Genomic DNA, 15,619 nt, shown 5'->3' with positions numbered 1-15,619 from the left:
CAGTATCGGTGTAATCCCCCATTGTTCCTCAAGAAACTAGATGTTATCTTTGAAGGTACTAACTTAGATGGTGAAGGTAACAGCAACAGGAGCCAAGGATGCGAGCATCTTGATAAAGTAAATGATGCCGCCGGAGTAGAAGCTATCCTAACCGCTTCTAATATCTTGAATCGTCCTCGTCATCGTCGCACTAAGTGGACATCATCCGCACATGCGATTTTTGTCAACTTGTGTTACCAAGAGTGTTTAAAAGGAAGAAGACCAGTAAAATATGCCGGAGTTTATCCAAAGGAAACTTGGAACATGATGGTTGAGACGATGAATCGGAGCGCTAAAGGAGTAGGCTACACAGTTGTCCAGGTCAAGAGGCATTGGGACGTTACCAGAAGAACTTGGAAGCAATGGTGTGAAATTATTGACTCTCCCATCATGAAGTGGGATGCCAATACACGTACGTTTGGTGCAACGGCCGAGGACTGGGATACCTACTTGAAGGTAAAATAAAACGTTACTTTAGATTTTTATTTCTTTATATATATATATATATCAATTGGTAACTAAATTTGCATGCAGCTTGGGAATATCAATTATATTGGTTATTTTTTTTTCTTTTCTTGTCGACTTATAGGGAACTAAAAATGATATAGCTAGAGCGTTCAAACGGAAGAATATTTCTCACGCTGATAAACTGGCAACCATCTTCAAAGGAGATGTTGAACCGAGGAAAGTAAAATCACATCGGAGAGTGATCGATCATCAGTCAGAATCATCACAGATACATCAAGAGCCAGTTCCATCATCAACAGTAGTCGTCTACACAAACGAGCCAGTCATCACAGGAAGTGAAGATAGAGCTGAGGGTGATGATGACAATGCTGACAATGATGAGCCTACTGAACGGTTGTATAGGTCAGACTCAGAGGATGAGGATGTTGAATCTGTGAATCCGGGAAGTCAGAGTTTTAATACCGAGCCGATGGAGGAGGAGAGTCCGGTGACTGCATCGGCCAAGAAGAAGGAGTATACCATGGAAGAGTGCATGGAGTGTTTGGATGCAATGGAAGAGGTTGAGAAAGGCGGTGATCTGTACATGTCGGCGTTAAATTTGTTTCTGACGGAAGAGAACAGACAGATCTTCTTGCTGTTGGGCAATCCAAGTTTGAGAAGGTCTTGGCTGCTTCGACGTTAAATTGGTGCCTAAAGATCCTCCTATTTTCCCAAACTTCTGATTATGCATATGCTTATATCTACCTTTATTTATCTTTTTCTTTTTCAGAAAACTTGTTTATTTCATGTTTTGTCGTTTTCGTTTCAAGTTTGTTTCATGTAATGCAATGCAAATCAGTTTCTTTCTTTTCTTAACTATTTATGCAAAACTCTCTATCTTATTATATATAAAGTTCGATGACAAAATTACTAATTAACGAGATCGTGACACGTGTCAAATATATTGATAAGATGTTGACACGTGTCAAAAATTAATATGTCAATAAATATGTCAATTATTTAATTTATACTATTTTACTATTCTACGTGATTTAGGTATGTTTTTATTTGTTGTAGTTGAATTATTTAGACTAATATTATTCTACGTGATATTGGCCACGTTTCGAGAAACAAAATATGTCAATTATTTGATTTTACTATTCTACGTGATATTGGCCACGCTTTCTAGAAACAAAAAAAGTTTAGAGAATTTGTTAAAAATGCCCCTTTTGATATATCCCTTTTCAAAAATACCCTCTTTTTTGGCCATTTTTATTTATGCACTCTTTTAATTTTTAATGACCATTTTACCCTTAGATGAAAATTATTTTATTCAATAAAAAGAAAAACAAAATTTTCCCGCCAAAAAATTCCCGACATATTTTCCCGCCAAAAATTTTTCAAAAAAATTTTCCCGCCAAAAATTTTTTTGTCAAAAAACTTTTGATAAAAAATTTCGAAAAAAAAAATTTTCCCGCCAAAAATTTTCCCGCCAAAAAAAATTTACAAGGTTTTTAAAAGGTTTTATAAGGTTTCTACCTTATAAAAGCCTTATAAACACCTTGTAAAGGCTTTTACAAGATTTTTTAAAGAGTTTTAAAAGGTTTTTTAAACAACTTGTAAACGCTTTTACAAGATTTTTAAAAGGTTTTTAAAAGGTTTTAAAAGGTTTTTAAAAGGTTTTTAAAAGGTTTTCAAATGGTTTTTAAAAGGATTTTTAAAAGGTTTTTAAACACCTTCTAAACCCTTTTTTGGCGGGAAAAAATAATTTTTTCGGGAAAAATTTTCGATTTTGGCGGGAAAAAAAATTTTGGCGGGAAATTTTTTTGGCGGGAAAATATTTTCGATTTTGATGACTGTACATTCTTGCTGTCACTCAAAAAGGGTAATTTGGTCATTTTGTATATAAAGAGGGGTAGTTTTAAAAATGGTCAATATGAAGGGGTATTTTTAAAAAGAGATATGGAAAAAGGGGCATTTTTGAGAATGCCCCAAAAGTTTACTAGGTGGTCTCCCATATTACATACTTTTATCTTATATATTACAATAGTAGTCTTTTTGAATAAATTATTTGATTGGTGAAAAAAATATTTACTAAAACATTAAAAAGAATAAAAAATTAAAAAGCAAAAGTAAAAGAAACTTCTATTAAATAAATAATAAAAAAGAACAAAAAATTAACCGAGGAAATCTACTAACACATGTGTCAATTCTAAATTTACTAAAACATTGAAAAGAACAAAAAATTAAAAAGTAAAAGTTCTTTATTGTAAATAGGAAATCTACTAACTATTAATATTTGTTCATTCTTTATTTTTAAATATTTTAATTTAGTTGTGTTGTAGTATTTTTAGATTTTAGTTATACTATTTAGTTAAATTTGATTTATTATTGGATATTCGTGATGATTATAAAATATCTTTTTATATTTTTTAATTTTTTTTTCTTTAGTTAAGGATATGTAAGATCAATATTTATTTTTTTTTCTTAATTTTTTTCATGTTGTAGTATTTTAAAATTGTTTTTTAGTTTATAGTTTTATATCTTTATATTATCAAAGACTCATATATCATCGTGCTGATAATTTCAATCTTATTTTTATTATGTCAAATTGACTATCTTTCAATTTCTTAAATTTTATTGGGTTGGTCATAAATTCATTGCAATCGTGTAGATATTTTTTTCTTTTTATCCACAATATTGTTTGAGTAAACAATTTTAAGGAAATATTTTAATAGTTATACAAACTGTCACAAACAAATTTTAGTGGTGAAAATGAACTACTTCAAATTGAAATCAAATGAACAAAAATTGGTTTAATTTGTTCACAAAGTCATTTTATAGGTGGTGATAAAGATCAAACTTTAACAATAAAATATTTTTGGATGTAAGAACACATTTTTAGTGGTAAAACATATAGTAAAATTGAACGTGGATTTTAATAAGATGACGTTTGACGGATTAACTCCATGTAAAACACGAATAATTTACGGAACGTTTTTGAAATTTGACAGTATTGGTCATTGGTTGACTAGCTACTACTCTGCTTGGTCATGGGTTTCATCTCCCATAATAATATTCATAATGATTAATGTTTGAAATTTTTTTGATGGTTTATAATGTAGCTTTAGATTATTGTAATAATTATAATAATAATTTTAAATATAAAAATATAAATTAGTGTATTAAAAACTTATCTCTAACTAAAAATATTTATATAATTATTTCTGGAAAATATATTTCATTTTAAAAAATCTTAATATATTTTTTTTAAAGTTTTATTTTAATAGACATTTTAAAACCCGCGCATCGAGCGGGTCCTAACCAATCTAGTGTTATTATATAAAGTTTGATGTCAAAATTACTAATTAACAAGATCGTGACATTTGTCAATTGCATCATTTAGACGTTGACACGTGTTAATTCTAAATTTATTAAAAATTTAAAAAATAAAAATGTAAAAATTCAATATTTACCATAAAAAGATTTTATATAAAAGTAAAATAGAGAAAAGAAAACCTAATAAATAGAAATTCGAAATTATAATCGTCTTATTTTTTTCACCAATCAAATAATTTATTCAAAAAGACTGTTATTGTATGAGTATGTAAGATTAACATATGTGTTTTTGTAACTATAAAGATATTAAACTCAAGAGATATATAATAGGTTATTTAATGTGTTCATAAATAAAATTTGTTGGTTGTAGTAGAGACTAAAGCGTATATTTTACAAGTAAAATATTTTTGTGTGTACAAATACATTTTTAGTGGTAATGTAGATAGTATATTTGTAAATGGATATACATTAGTGTATTATAGCAAAAAAAAAACAACTATTTTTCTATAACTAAAAGTTTATCTCTTTACTCTTATACATTGTTTTTACTTACGAAAAGAATTAAATATATATTCTTTGTTAAATTTCATTTTATTTTAATAACTTTGAACTCATCTACAACTATTTTCTTTAACTAAGAGTGTATCTATTTACTTTTTTTTTCAACCAAACAATAAATTAAAGGAAATTCCTCAGTTAGTTGCCCAAGCCGGACGGAAGGGATTTATTAAAGAAACTTCAGAGATAAGAGAACGCGAAACACATGCAAGATACTCCACCTTCGTATTTGCTGCACGCGGGATCCAAGAGATGAAGAATAGTAGGAAGTACTCTAGCGAGTTAAACTCATCGAACATGTTGGAGAAAGACATGCAATCTTGGACTGCACCATAGTGAATAACTCAGCACAATCAGTCTCAAAATGTTGACAAGTGATTCCTACAGCAAGTATCCGTTCCATGGCCCACAACAACTCTTCTAACTCCAAATGCAAGGGGAGAGGCTCCGTCTTAGACACGAGGTGAAAAACATGGACATGCGAAGATGGAGATGGAGCTGACATGACCATCGTAAAAGAGAGTGCCTCTTCCCAGGCTAACTTATTGCCCAAAGCCTTAGCAATTATATCATTTGCCTCAATCTCTAAACCTTGAAAAACTTTTTTGTTTATGACTTTCCAGATTGCCCATAAAGTTCATGGTAATTGAAGAACTTGATCAGGATCACCCTTTTGAGAGGTACCCTTCCAGAAAAAAAAAATCCAAATTCGATTACACCGACTTATATGTAAAACCCTCTGACAAGACCAGAGTCGGAGATAAATTCCAAATTTCACATGAGCGAGGACATTCAAAGAAAACGTGATTAATAGTCTCAACCGCAGAGTCGCAACTTTTACACCAAATGTTACATTAAATACCTCGGTGTATCTATTTACTTTAATAGATAGATTACTAAAATATTTACTTTATATTCTTTTAAATTTTATTTTATTTTTAAAAATCTAAACCCGCACATCGGGCGGGTCCTAATCTAGTTATATATGTTTATGGGTGTAAAATTACTTAATATATTGGAGAGTAACCTAGAACTCAACAGTGTGCGGTATTAAATTAGTAATCATATATTGTTTTCAGTTTATTAGCTTACTAGATTCAGACCCGCACGCACGTGCGGAGATTGATTTTAAAAACTAAGTTTACTAACACATTTATAGTTTATTACGTACATGCAAGTTATGTTTGTAAACGTATTTTTTAGAAATGTTATTAACATTCATAATCCGAAATCGTACCAATATAGTATTTGATTTGTTTTTAATTTGGTTTAGACAAAAAGAATGATCAAGTTTGTTTTTGTTATTAGTAAAGACGATTATATTAAAAAATAGTAAATGAAAGATGATATGTCTAATTTAGGACAGAAAATCCATCATGTCTCATATATGTCATGTTTTCCATCTCATAACTATGGTTTTAATAATAGTTTTCCCATTTAAGATTGTATATTTTAGTCCAACAAATAAGATATATGTAATAACTACGATTTTAATTATAAAAATATTTATTTGGTATAGCATTTATAACATAATCTTTTATTGGTTTGCTTTCATCAAGTTTGTTAATATCAAAAATGATAATCGTTTCACCATAAATATTGGATCGACACGATAACGGACCCGGATCAAGTGTGATCCGGATTAGTGATCATCTATATTTCTATTAAACTCATAAACTATCAAACTGAATAAAATCACTAAAAAATAGTTAAACTTCGTGAACGGAATGACCATTATATAGTTGTCAAAGGGGTCAAACCCGTCCGTTGTACCTACTCCGCAATGGATAAAAGCACTATGACCAGCAGAAAATATGTTCCACGTATTCCACATGAGTAAATATTATGTCTGAACGGCATATACCTTGCTTGAATTCGCATTATCCATAATTTCCGTCATGTATTTTATCAGGAATAATTTAGCTAATATTTTTATTTTCTGGATTACATGTTCTTTCCCGTACCCATTCTTTCACGTCTACATATTTGAAAACAAATAGGAAAATTGAAACTAAATTTAGATATTTTAATTTTATGTTCATGTACTTGTTATTTGATATTTGAAAGTATGTTATGAATTTCACAATCTAAATCGTCCAGAAATTAACCCTTACTTAAATTAGTGCGATTTTGAGAATTAAATATAAGTATCAATTTTTAAATATAATAATTTAAATGGTTATAAAACCTGCTTAAAACTTGTTAGAGACAAATGAAAATATTTAGGAATGAGCGTAATTCATGTTTTGTTGTTTTCAGTGAATATTTTTCTGGTCAATGCCGGTCAATACTGGTCAACGTCGGTCAACTCTGGTCAACGCCGGATTCCGGCAGACCTCAAATGTTTATGGTGTTGCACACATAACCTATGTTTGTTTATGAATGTCTTTATGTGATGACACTAGTTCACGTAGTTAACAAGATATTTATATTATTTGTATGTGTGGCTATGTGTTGGCGCATACTTCAAGTAGCTGGCAATCATTTTTCCTTTTATCTACCCGTTCGTAGTTGTCCGTTGCAGTATGGTACATATTCGATATGGGGTAGTTTTATATTCTTGAAATAGAAATGGGACAGAAATAAAACATAAATTCTTGAACTTCTGTTTGGGACAAACACAAATATAATTCATAATATATTTATATATCATATCATATGATAAAAAATATTAGAAAATAGTTGACCTATTTATTCTTATTATTTGATATATGGTCCATTTATATTGGATTACATTTCTTTGTTTTAGTTTTTTCTTAAATATTATAGGACATAGTTTAATGTTTTTTCTTTTTCTTTTGAACATTTTTATGTTAGATAAATTGAAAATATGTTACATAATATATTGGAAGTATTAATTTATTTTAATTCTAACATGATCCTAGATTTTTTTTTTTTTAATTATATTCGCGTCCTGTTTGTCTCCTTCCATCTCGTTTCAGTCTCATTATTCTTTTCTCATTTCCTCAAAAATCATATTTCCAAAATATAGCATACAATCGCGTAATAGTTTGATTCAAAACAACATAATGTATTTGATGAGAAAAAAAATTTATTTGAAACATTCAGTTAATAGAATCACATATACATGTCGTGTCAGTTAACATTATTTATCTCTTATTTGGTACATGCAGCATGGTTATGCTAGATAAGCAGAAGAAAAACAACATATTAAAAATAAAGTTTTATTTTATAAGTTGTAATATTCTTTTGGACCAACACATTTATGCTTTGAGTTTATTTGTGAGATATTTAGAATCACAAATTTTATCTGAGTTTTAAGTGTGGCATAAACTAATTAAATACAATGTGAGAAATATATATTTGAAAGATTGCAATCTTCCCAATTATTTTAAAAATATATTTGAAAGATAGTTATGATAATAATGTCAATATTTTAAAAATACACCAACAAAAAAAACTAAAAACAAACTCAAAGAATAAAATAAGTATAAGAGGGGTCTGAAATTCTATAACATTGAAGTCTGAAAGGTCAATTTAGTTATCCAAATTTTATGATCACTAATATAATAATTTTCACTTTAAGACCGAAACTAATTGACAATAGAATTGTTGGATATATTAGTGTGTTAAATTAAATTTGGAAGTATAAAAAATTACAAAAACTATAATTGGATATATGAAGATTTAGTTGAATGACTCGCCAAAGAAAAAAGCTTGATCGGGGAGGGGGAAGTCATATTCAACATTGTGGACATCATCGAGACATGCAATTTCATGTTACCTCTGAAAGATATATTTGTTTCTCCTCTTTTCCAGTTCACTGCAAAATTCATTATGATTTGAGAAAATATAAAAAAGAAATGAATCACACTAATGATTTAATACCAATAGGCTATGTGTAACAATATAATCATAGATTGTTAAAAAAAAAAAATCATGCATCAAAAGTACACTATATATTATAATTAATGTATATATAAGTATTAACATAAAAAAACTGTAACTATTCAAAAGAATAGTAAGAGAAAATCAATTATAACTACTTAATTGTTTCACAACATTCATATTTTAGAAGTTATACAGTCTTGACTTTTATGTTTCACATGTTCTTGTAGAGTTTCAAATCTGAAACACTATAAGATTATGAAAAATAAAAGTCAAAAAATTTAAAACTCAAAATATGGATGCTGGAAAAAAAATTTTTGAACGAACGAAACTAAAGACTTCGACACGTCTTATATAGAGAGATGAAGATTAATATATTTTAGGATACTAACAAAAAGATTTTGGTAGTTATTTTAGATTTCCTCATTTAGTTTTGGAATATAAGTTTTAGAAAAAGGAAAATCATAAATATTGTTTACGCAGATTTCTCACAAAAATATAATCAAATTAATTTTTTATACATATATACAATTTTGAATTTAATTGCACGATTTTAATAGAGACAGATTTAAATTATTTCTATAAACAAATTTAGATGATTTTGTGTCTTAGGTAACATCAAAATCAGAAATTATTGTTTCAAGATATATCTCCAAATATATCATCAAATGAAATATCTTTACATATATACAGTTTCGAATTTATTGCCCAAATTAAATATGTACATAAATATCGGAATTATGGTTTCCTTAAATTGTTTAAACGAAAATACTTACTCTGTTTTTTAATTTGTTTCGATTCTGTTTGGATACAGGAGTATGAAAAACAACTCCGAACAATTAATACATGACCCGAACACAATCAATCCGGGTAACAACAGGATCCACGCGTTTTTACATAATTAGTAAAGGCTTACATAATTAGTAATTAGTAAAGACTTAATTTGCGTGAGTATAAAGACATAAATATATATATTTTTTCCTTTATTATTGTTATTCGTTTTTTAATGGTATACAATATCTTAGTAATTTTTCAACATTAGTGATATACGAAATTTTGGTAATCTTTGATTTTACATAATTAGTAAAAGCTTAGTTTGCGTGAGTATGAAGACATAAATATATATTTGTTTTCCTTTATTATTGGTGTTCGTTTTTTTTATGGTATACAATATCTTAGTAATTAATTATAGTAGTAGTTGATATTTCTTATGTAGTAGTCGATTATTGGACCACTGTATTTATTACGGAACTTGGTAATGAGTTATTGGATATTACACGTTTGGGCCACTCGTTGTACCACTAAAATTCAAATGCCGAGACTTTGTTGAGTGAAAAAGATCCGAGATTTTTACACCCGTGTCAGAGAAGGATCCGAGATTTTTACATTCCAAATTTACTTCAATGTCCTTCTTGTATGCTTTTTTATTTATTCAGGGTCATTTTATATCATATATTCTAATGTTTCATTTTTGCCTTGAAAAAGTGCTTCCCTTGTAATAGTATAGATGACTTTAAGAGAGATCAATGGCTATACTTCTTGTTCTAAGAACATGATCAAAGCTCTGTTCAACCACCATATTAACGTCACGTTAGTACGTTACCATGCTCAGCTGTTGTCTAATAAAGTTTCGTCACGTCACCATGCTCGTGGCAGCATATTAAACTGGGTTAGTAATTTTGTGTTATTTCTAAATAAACCCTTCCTCTTTTAAAATGTCTCAGTCACGGACCTAAATTTAATTTATATCAATTTGTTTTTTTTTTAATCCAATTTCAACTCGTAGAAAACCCCAAATATAGAGCTCGTGAATAACTTCGCAAAATCGATTCCGTTACATATAAATTTCTGATTAGATTATTGTTTGGAAACTGAGTCTCCTTCTCAATCAATGAACTGCTATTTCGATAATTGGGGTTTGTACGACAATGTCGATTTCAAGATTGTGTATGATCAGCAGCAGCAGCTCCAGGAACACGACGAAGATAGTCGTCGTGAAGATCTTGTGGCGACCATTACAAATGTGGGTAACTGTAATTTTTGATGCTTGTCTTGCAAGTCTTTGTTACAGAACTGCTATTGTTTTCGACTGATTCATGTTGAGAGACTGATTTTAACTTTGTTTATTTCATTTGCAGTTTCTTTGTGTTGTTATCTACAAAACTTATTAGTTTGACACTTTCATTGTCAACTAATCATGAGTACTCTCATTCTTTGGTTATTAAACAATTAGCCCACTTGAAGATGACAAAAGACCACTAGAAGTCGTCCTTGTGTACGAACCACAAGGGAGCTCTTGGAATATCCCAACTTGCCCTGTTGACTTGAGATTTGTTTTATAGTTACTTTGATTTCAAAAGATAGTGCTTCACCATCAGCCAACATGGCTATAGTATAATCTTTTTACTATTAAAGTATAGTGGAGCAAGAAGTACAAGCTAGCTTTGCAAAAAGAGGCTTTGTATTGAATTTTCTATGAGAAACGGATGATCAAGAGCTTTTGTCACTAATGGCGTATTACAACCTTCTTCCGCTGATTTCATTCGCAACCTTCTTCTCTGTTTTTGTTCTTCTTGTTGTTCGTGCTCAAGACCAATCAGGTACACAAAGTGATTTTGCAATTGTATATTATATTGTGGCTGTGTGTGTTTAAGGCTTTTTAATCACTATGTGTGTGTGTGTGTTTATGTTACAGGTTTTGTCAGTATAGATTGCGGTATACCTGAGGATTCAAGTTATAATGATGAAACAACAGATATAAAGTATGTTTCAGATGCTGCATTTGTCGAGTCCGGGACAATTCATAGCATAGATTCTAAGTTTCAGTCGACTTCTCTTGAAAAGCAGTTCCAAAACGTTAGGAGCTTTCCTGAAGGCAAAAGAAACTGTTACGATGTGCAGCCTCCGCGTGGAAAAGGCTTCAAGTACATGATCAGGACTCGTTTCATGTACGGTAACTACGATGATCTAGGGAAAGCACCCGAGTTCGATCTTTATCTTGGAGTTAATCACTGGGATTCTGTTACGATAGATAATGCAACTATGATAGTAACCAAAGAGATCATCTACACTCTTCGGTCAGACCATGTTCATGTGTGTCTTGTTGATAAAGAAAAAGGAACTCCATTCTTGTCTGTGTTAGAACTCAGGCTCTTGAAGACCGACACTTATGTAACTCCTTATGACTCTCTTATGCTTTATCGAAGATGGGATCTCGGCGCACTCGGAGATCTTCCTATCAGGTTATAATGACCACTCTTGTTATATTCATTTCATATAATATACCATCTCTTGGTTTGCTTGCTTGTGTTAAAGATTATGTTTTCTCAGGTACAAGGATGATGTGTATGACCGTATATGGATGCCTCTAAGGTTCTCAAATCATAGAGTTTTCAGTACAAACCTCACAATAGATTCGAATATTAACAACGGATTCCAGCCTGCTCGTGTCGTCATGAACTCTGCTACCACACATTTGAACGCAAGCATAGACATCATTCTCATATGGGAACCGCCTGTCCCAGAGTGGAAGTTCTATGCGTACATGCATTTTTCTGAAGTTCAAGAGATCCCAAGCAACGAGACCAGAGAATTTGCGCTGTTCTATAATGACAAAACTAAACTGTATGATAACTTTAGTCCTCGCTTCTTGTATACAGACACACTTTACACTGAGAATCCTGTCACCGGACCTAGACACGAGTTTCTTTTCCAAAGAACTGCTAAATCTACTCTCCCACCTATCATTAACGCCATTGAGACGTATCGTGTCAACGAGTTTCTTCAGTCACCTACTGATCAACAAGATGGTATGTATGGTTACATTTTCACAAACAGAATTTTTTAGGAGGTTGAACTTATCCATGTTTTGTTTGAATTCTAGTTGATGCAATTATGATAATCAAGTCCAAGTATGGAGTGAAGAAGAGCTGGCTTGGAGACCCTTGTGCTCCAGTAAGCTACCCTTGGAAGGATATTAACTGCAGTCATGTCGTTAATGAGTCTCCGAGAATCATTTCTGTGTAAGCTCTTCTTCAAATGCTTGTATATTTTAATGCTCTCTCTGTCCTGTTCTCACAAGAGTTGTTTGATCTTTAGGAACTTATCCTCAAGTGGCTTGACTGGAGAGATTGATCCAGCGTTCTCCAATCTTACATTGTTACATACACTGTCTGTATTCTAGATTTGATCTGAATCTTTAGTACACAGAGCTGCAGAATTCTTGACTAATGCAACCAAAATATTCATTACAGGGACTTATCAAACAACAGTTTAACAGGAAAAATACCTGATTTCCTCGGTAATCTTCATAATTTGACAGAGTTGTAAGTCTTACTAATTGGAATATTAGATTACATAGATCAATAACTTGAAGAATATATATATATATATTGATTTCACATACATGTCTGCAGAAACTTGGAAGGAAACAAGTTATCAGGTGCTATTCCGGTTAAACTACTGGAGAGATCAAACAATAAATTGCTTACCCTGAGGTAGGTTCAGATTTTTTGCAGATGCTCTTTATCTGTTTGAACCAATTCTATAAGTTTAGGCCCTATAGAGTTCGGTTTTTCATAATGTCTTCTGCATTTTGATCGTAAGACTTGGTGGGAATCCAGACCTCTGCGTATCTGCCTCATGTCAAATTCAAAATGGAAAGACAATAAAGAGTGTATACATCATTTCATTAGCAGCATCTGTCGTGGGAGTGCTTGGTCTTGTGATAGCTATAGCTTTATTCTTGCTGTACAAGAAGAGACATCGAAGTGGTAAAAACATCAAGAAACTATCATAATTTTCAATTTTCTAATAAGTCTATTTTGTAAGAAAACTTCTCATGTGATCTTTACAGGTGGTTCTGGTGGTGTTAGGACTGGGCCATTAGACACAACAAAGCGATACTACAAATACTCAGAAGTTGTGAGAGTTACAAACAACTTTGAGAGAGTTCTTGGCCAAGGAGGTTTTGGAAAAGTATACCATGGTGTCTTAAATGATGACCAAGTCGCTGTCAAGATTTTGTCTGAATCATCGGCTCAAGGATACAAAGAGTTCAGAGCAGAGGTCAGTTTCTTACATACTTTTTAAAGGTTTAGTGTTTATAAAATGAGTTCTGGAGTAATTGGAAATTATGCATCCACTTTTTTATCATCAGGTCGAACTTCTCTTGAGAGTTCATCACAAGAACCTAACCGCTCTTATCGGATACTGCCACGAAGGCAAGAGGATGGCACTAATCTATGAGTTTATGGCTAATGGAACCTTGGGAGATTACTTGTCAGGTCAGTATCTCTTCTTCTTAGTTTTGTTCACTAATCTTTTGCTTTTTTACGTGGCTAGAGGAAACTAAACTTACCTTTTGGTTTGTTTCTTAATCAAGGGAAAAAATCTTATGTCTTGAGCTGGGAGGAGAGGTTACAAATATCTCTAGACGCAGCACAAGGTTTGCATCAAAAACACATACCATACTAAACTAAAGAGATAAAGTAAAATCTAGTGAAGTTATTCATAATGTTTGTCTAAAAATCAGGGCTTGAGTATCTCCACAATGGCTGCAAGCCTCCCATTGTGCAAAGAGATGTGAAGCCAGCTAACATTCTAATTAACGAGAAGCTCCAGGCTAAGATTGCTGACTTTGGGTTATCTAGAAGTGTCGCACTGGACGGTAATAACCAGGATACAACCGCTGTTGCTGGAACTATCGGTTATCTTGATCCCGAGTAAGTAAAAAGCTTCTTCCATGCATTGTCTTTTAATATTAGTCGTTATGGTTTCTGAGGAATTACTTTACAAAATGAAGGTACCATTCGACACAGAAATTAAGCGAGAAGAGTGATGTTTACAGCTTCGGGGTGGTTCTTTTAGAGGTTGTCACTGGCCAACCAGTGATTGCACGTTCAAAAGCAACATCAGAGAACGTACATATAACTGACCGGGTGGAGTTGCTGCTGTCGACAGGAGATATCAGAGGCATTATGGATCCAAAGCTAGGAGAGAGGTTTGATGCTGGTTCGGCATGGAAGATCACTGAAGTAGCAATGGCTTGTGCATCTTCTAGTTCCAAGAATAGACCAACTATGAGTCAAGTAGTGGCTGAGCTGAAGGAGAGTGTAAGCAGAGCAAGAACAGGTGATGGTTCCGCTGCTAGTAGTGTTACAGAGCCGGCGATGATGAGTTTTGATTCGGGAATGTTTCCTCGAGCAAGGTAAATGATTGTTGAATGAAAATTTTATCTGTTTTAACTTATTTCCAGAAACTTGGAAGTTCTGTGTGGTGTGGCGTGTAATGATGAAGAATTAAGAAGAACAAAGTTGTGACTTGTATTTGCCGTGTAAGATAATTTAAGACCTTACAAGAAGTTAAATGTTTCAAGGCATATTTTTTCGTTCTCTGTTTAATCAAGAATCAAAATATTGATTAAAGCCCATATAATTTTGGTATGCTTTATTGAGGTTTTCCACCAATCTTGAATGGTAACTCACTGAGATATTACAACTAAAATCTGGACCTTATACATGCCTACATTAATGTTCTGACATTGTTTACCAACAAAAAATGTATCACTCTATTTGATACCAATCAAAGGTACTTTCACTTTCTAGCTCCTTGTCTGGTCTGACCTTTTCCCAGTGAAAATACAAAAGTTAGCTAGACAAACATTGATCATTCATAACCAGAAAAGTTACATGGGATATNTGGTTCGGCATGGAAGATCACTGAAGTAGCAATGGCTTGTGCATCTTCTAGTTCCAAGAATAGACCAACTATGAGTCAAGTAGTGGCTGAGCTGAAGGAGAGTGTAAGCAGAGCAAGAACAGGTGATGGTTCCGCTGCTAGTAGTGTTACAGAGCCGGCGATGATGAGTTTTGATTCGGGAATGTTTCCTCGAGCAAGGTAAATGATTGTTGAATGAAAATTTTATCTGTTTTAACTTATTTCCAGAAACTTGGAAGTTCTGTGTGGTGTGGCGTGTAATGATGAAGAATTAAGAAGAACAAAGTTGTGACTTGTATTTGCCGTGTAAGATAATTTAAGACCTTACAAGAAGTTAAATGTTTCAAGGCATATTTTTTCGTTCTCTGTTTAATCAAGAATCAAAATATTGATTAAAGCCCATATAATTTTGGTATGCTTTATTGAGGTTTTCCACCAATCTTGAATGGTAACTCACTGAGATATTACAACTAAAATCTGGACCTTATACATGCCTACATTAATGTTCTGACATTGTTTACCAACAAAAAATGTATCACTCTATTTGATACCAATCAAAGGTACTTTCACTTTCTAGCTCCTTGTCTGGTCTGACCTTTTCCCAGTGAAAATACAAAAGTTAGCTAGACAAACATTGATCATTCATAACCAGAAAAGTTACATGGGATAT

General features: G+C 32.0%; 2 protein-coding genes across 2 annotated transcripts in view; both read left to right on the top strand.

Moving 5' to 3' along the window:
* The window catches only part of LOC104748923 (L10-interacting MYB domain-containing protein-like), a 1,985-nt gene extending 796 nt beyond the window's left edge, over window positions 1-1,189 (top strand). Inside the window, exons 2-3 of the mRNA XM_010470502.1 lie at window positions 1-495; window positions 629-1,189. The exon at window positions 1-495 is cut by the window's left edge and continues 6 nt beyond it. Of these exons, the coding sequence (XP_010468804.1) occupies window positions 1-495; window positions 629-1,189 (1,056 nt within the window). The remainder of the gene's footprint in view (window positions 496-628) is intronic.
* LOC104747860 (putative leucine-rich repeat receptor-like protein kinase At2g19210) lies at window positions 10,586-14,523 on the top strand. Its single transcript, XM_010469569.2, has 13 exons — window positions 10,586-10,832; window positions 10,928-11,474; window positions 11,563-12,041; window positions 12,116-12,254; window positions 12,331-12,402; window positions 12,486-12,557; window positions 12,648-12,728; window positions 12,838-13,004; window positions 13,088-13,299; window positions 13,391-13,517; window positions 13,616-13,678; window positions 13,766-13,955; window positions 14,036-14,523. The coding sequence occupies exons 1-13, from the start codon at window positions 10,742-10,744 to the stop codon at window positions 14,442-14,444; spliced, it is 2,649 nt and encodes an 882-aa protein (XP_010467871.2). The 5' UTR covers window positions 10,586-10,741; the 3' UTR covers window positions 14,445-14,523.

This window comes from Camelina sativa, chromosome 15 (genome assembly GCF_000633955.1).
Source record: "Camelina sativa cultivar DH55 chromosome 15, Cs, whole genome shotgun sequence".
NCBI lineage: Eukaryota > Viridiplantae > Streptophyta > Magnoliopsida > Brassicales > Brassicaceae > Camelina > Camelina sativa.
The sequence above is the reverse complement of the archived record's forward strand: the minus strand, read 5'-3'. Positions and strand labels throughout refer to the sequence as shown.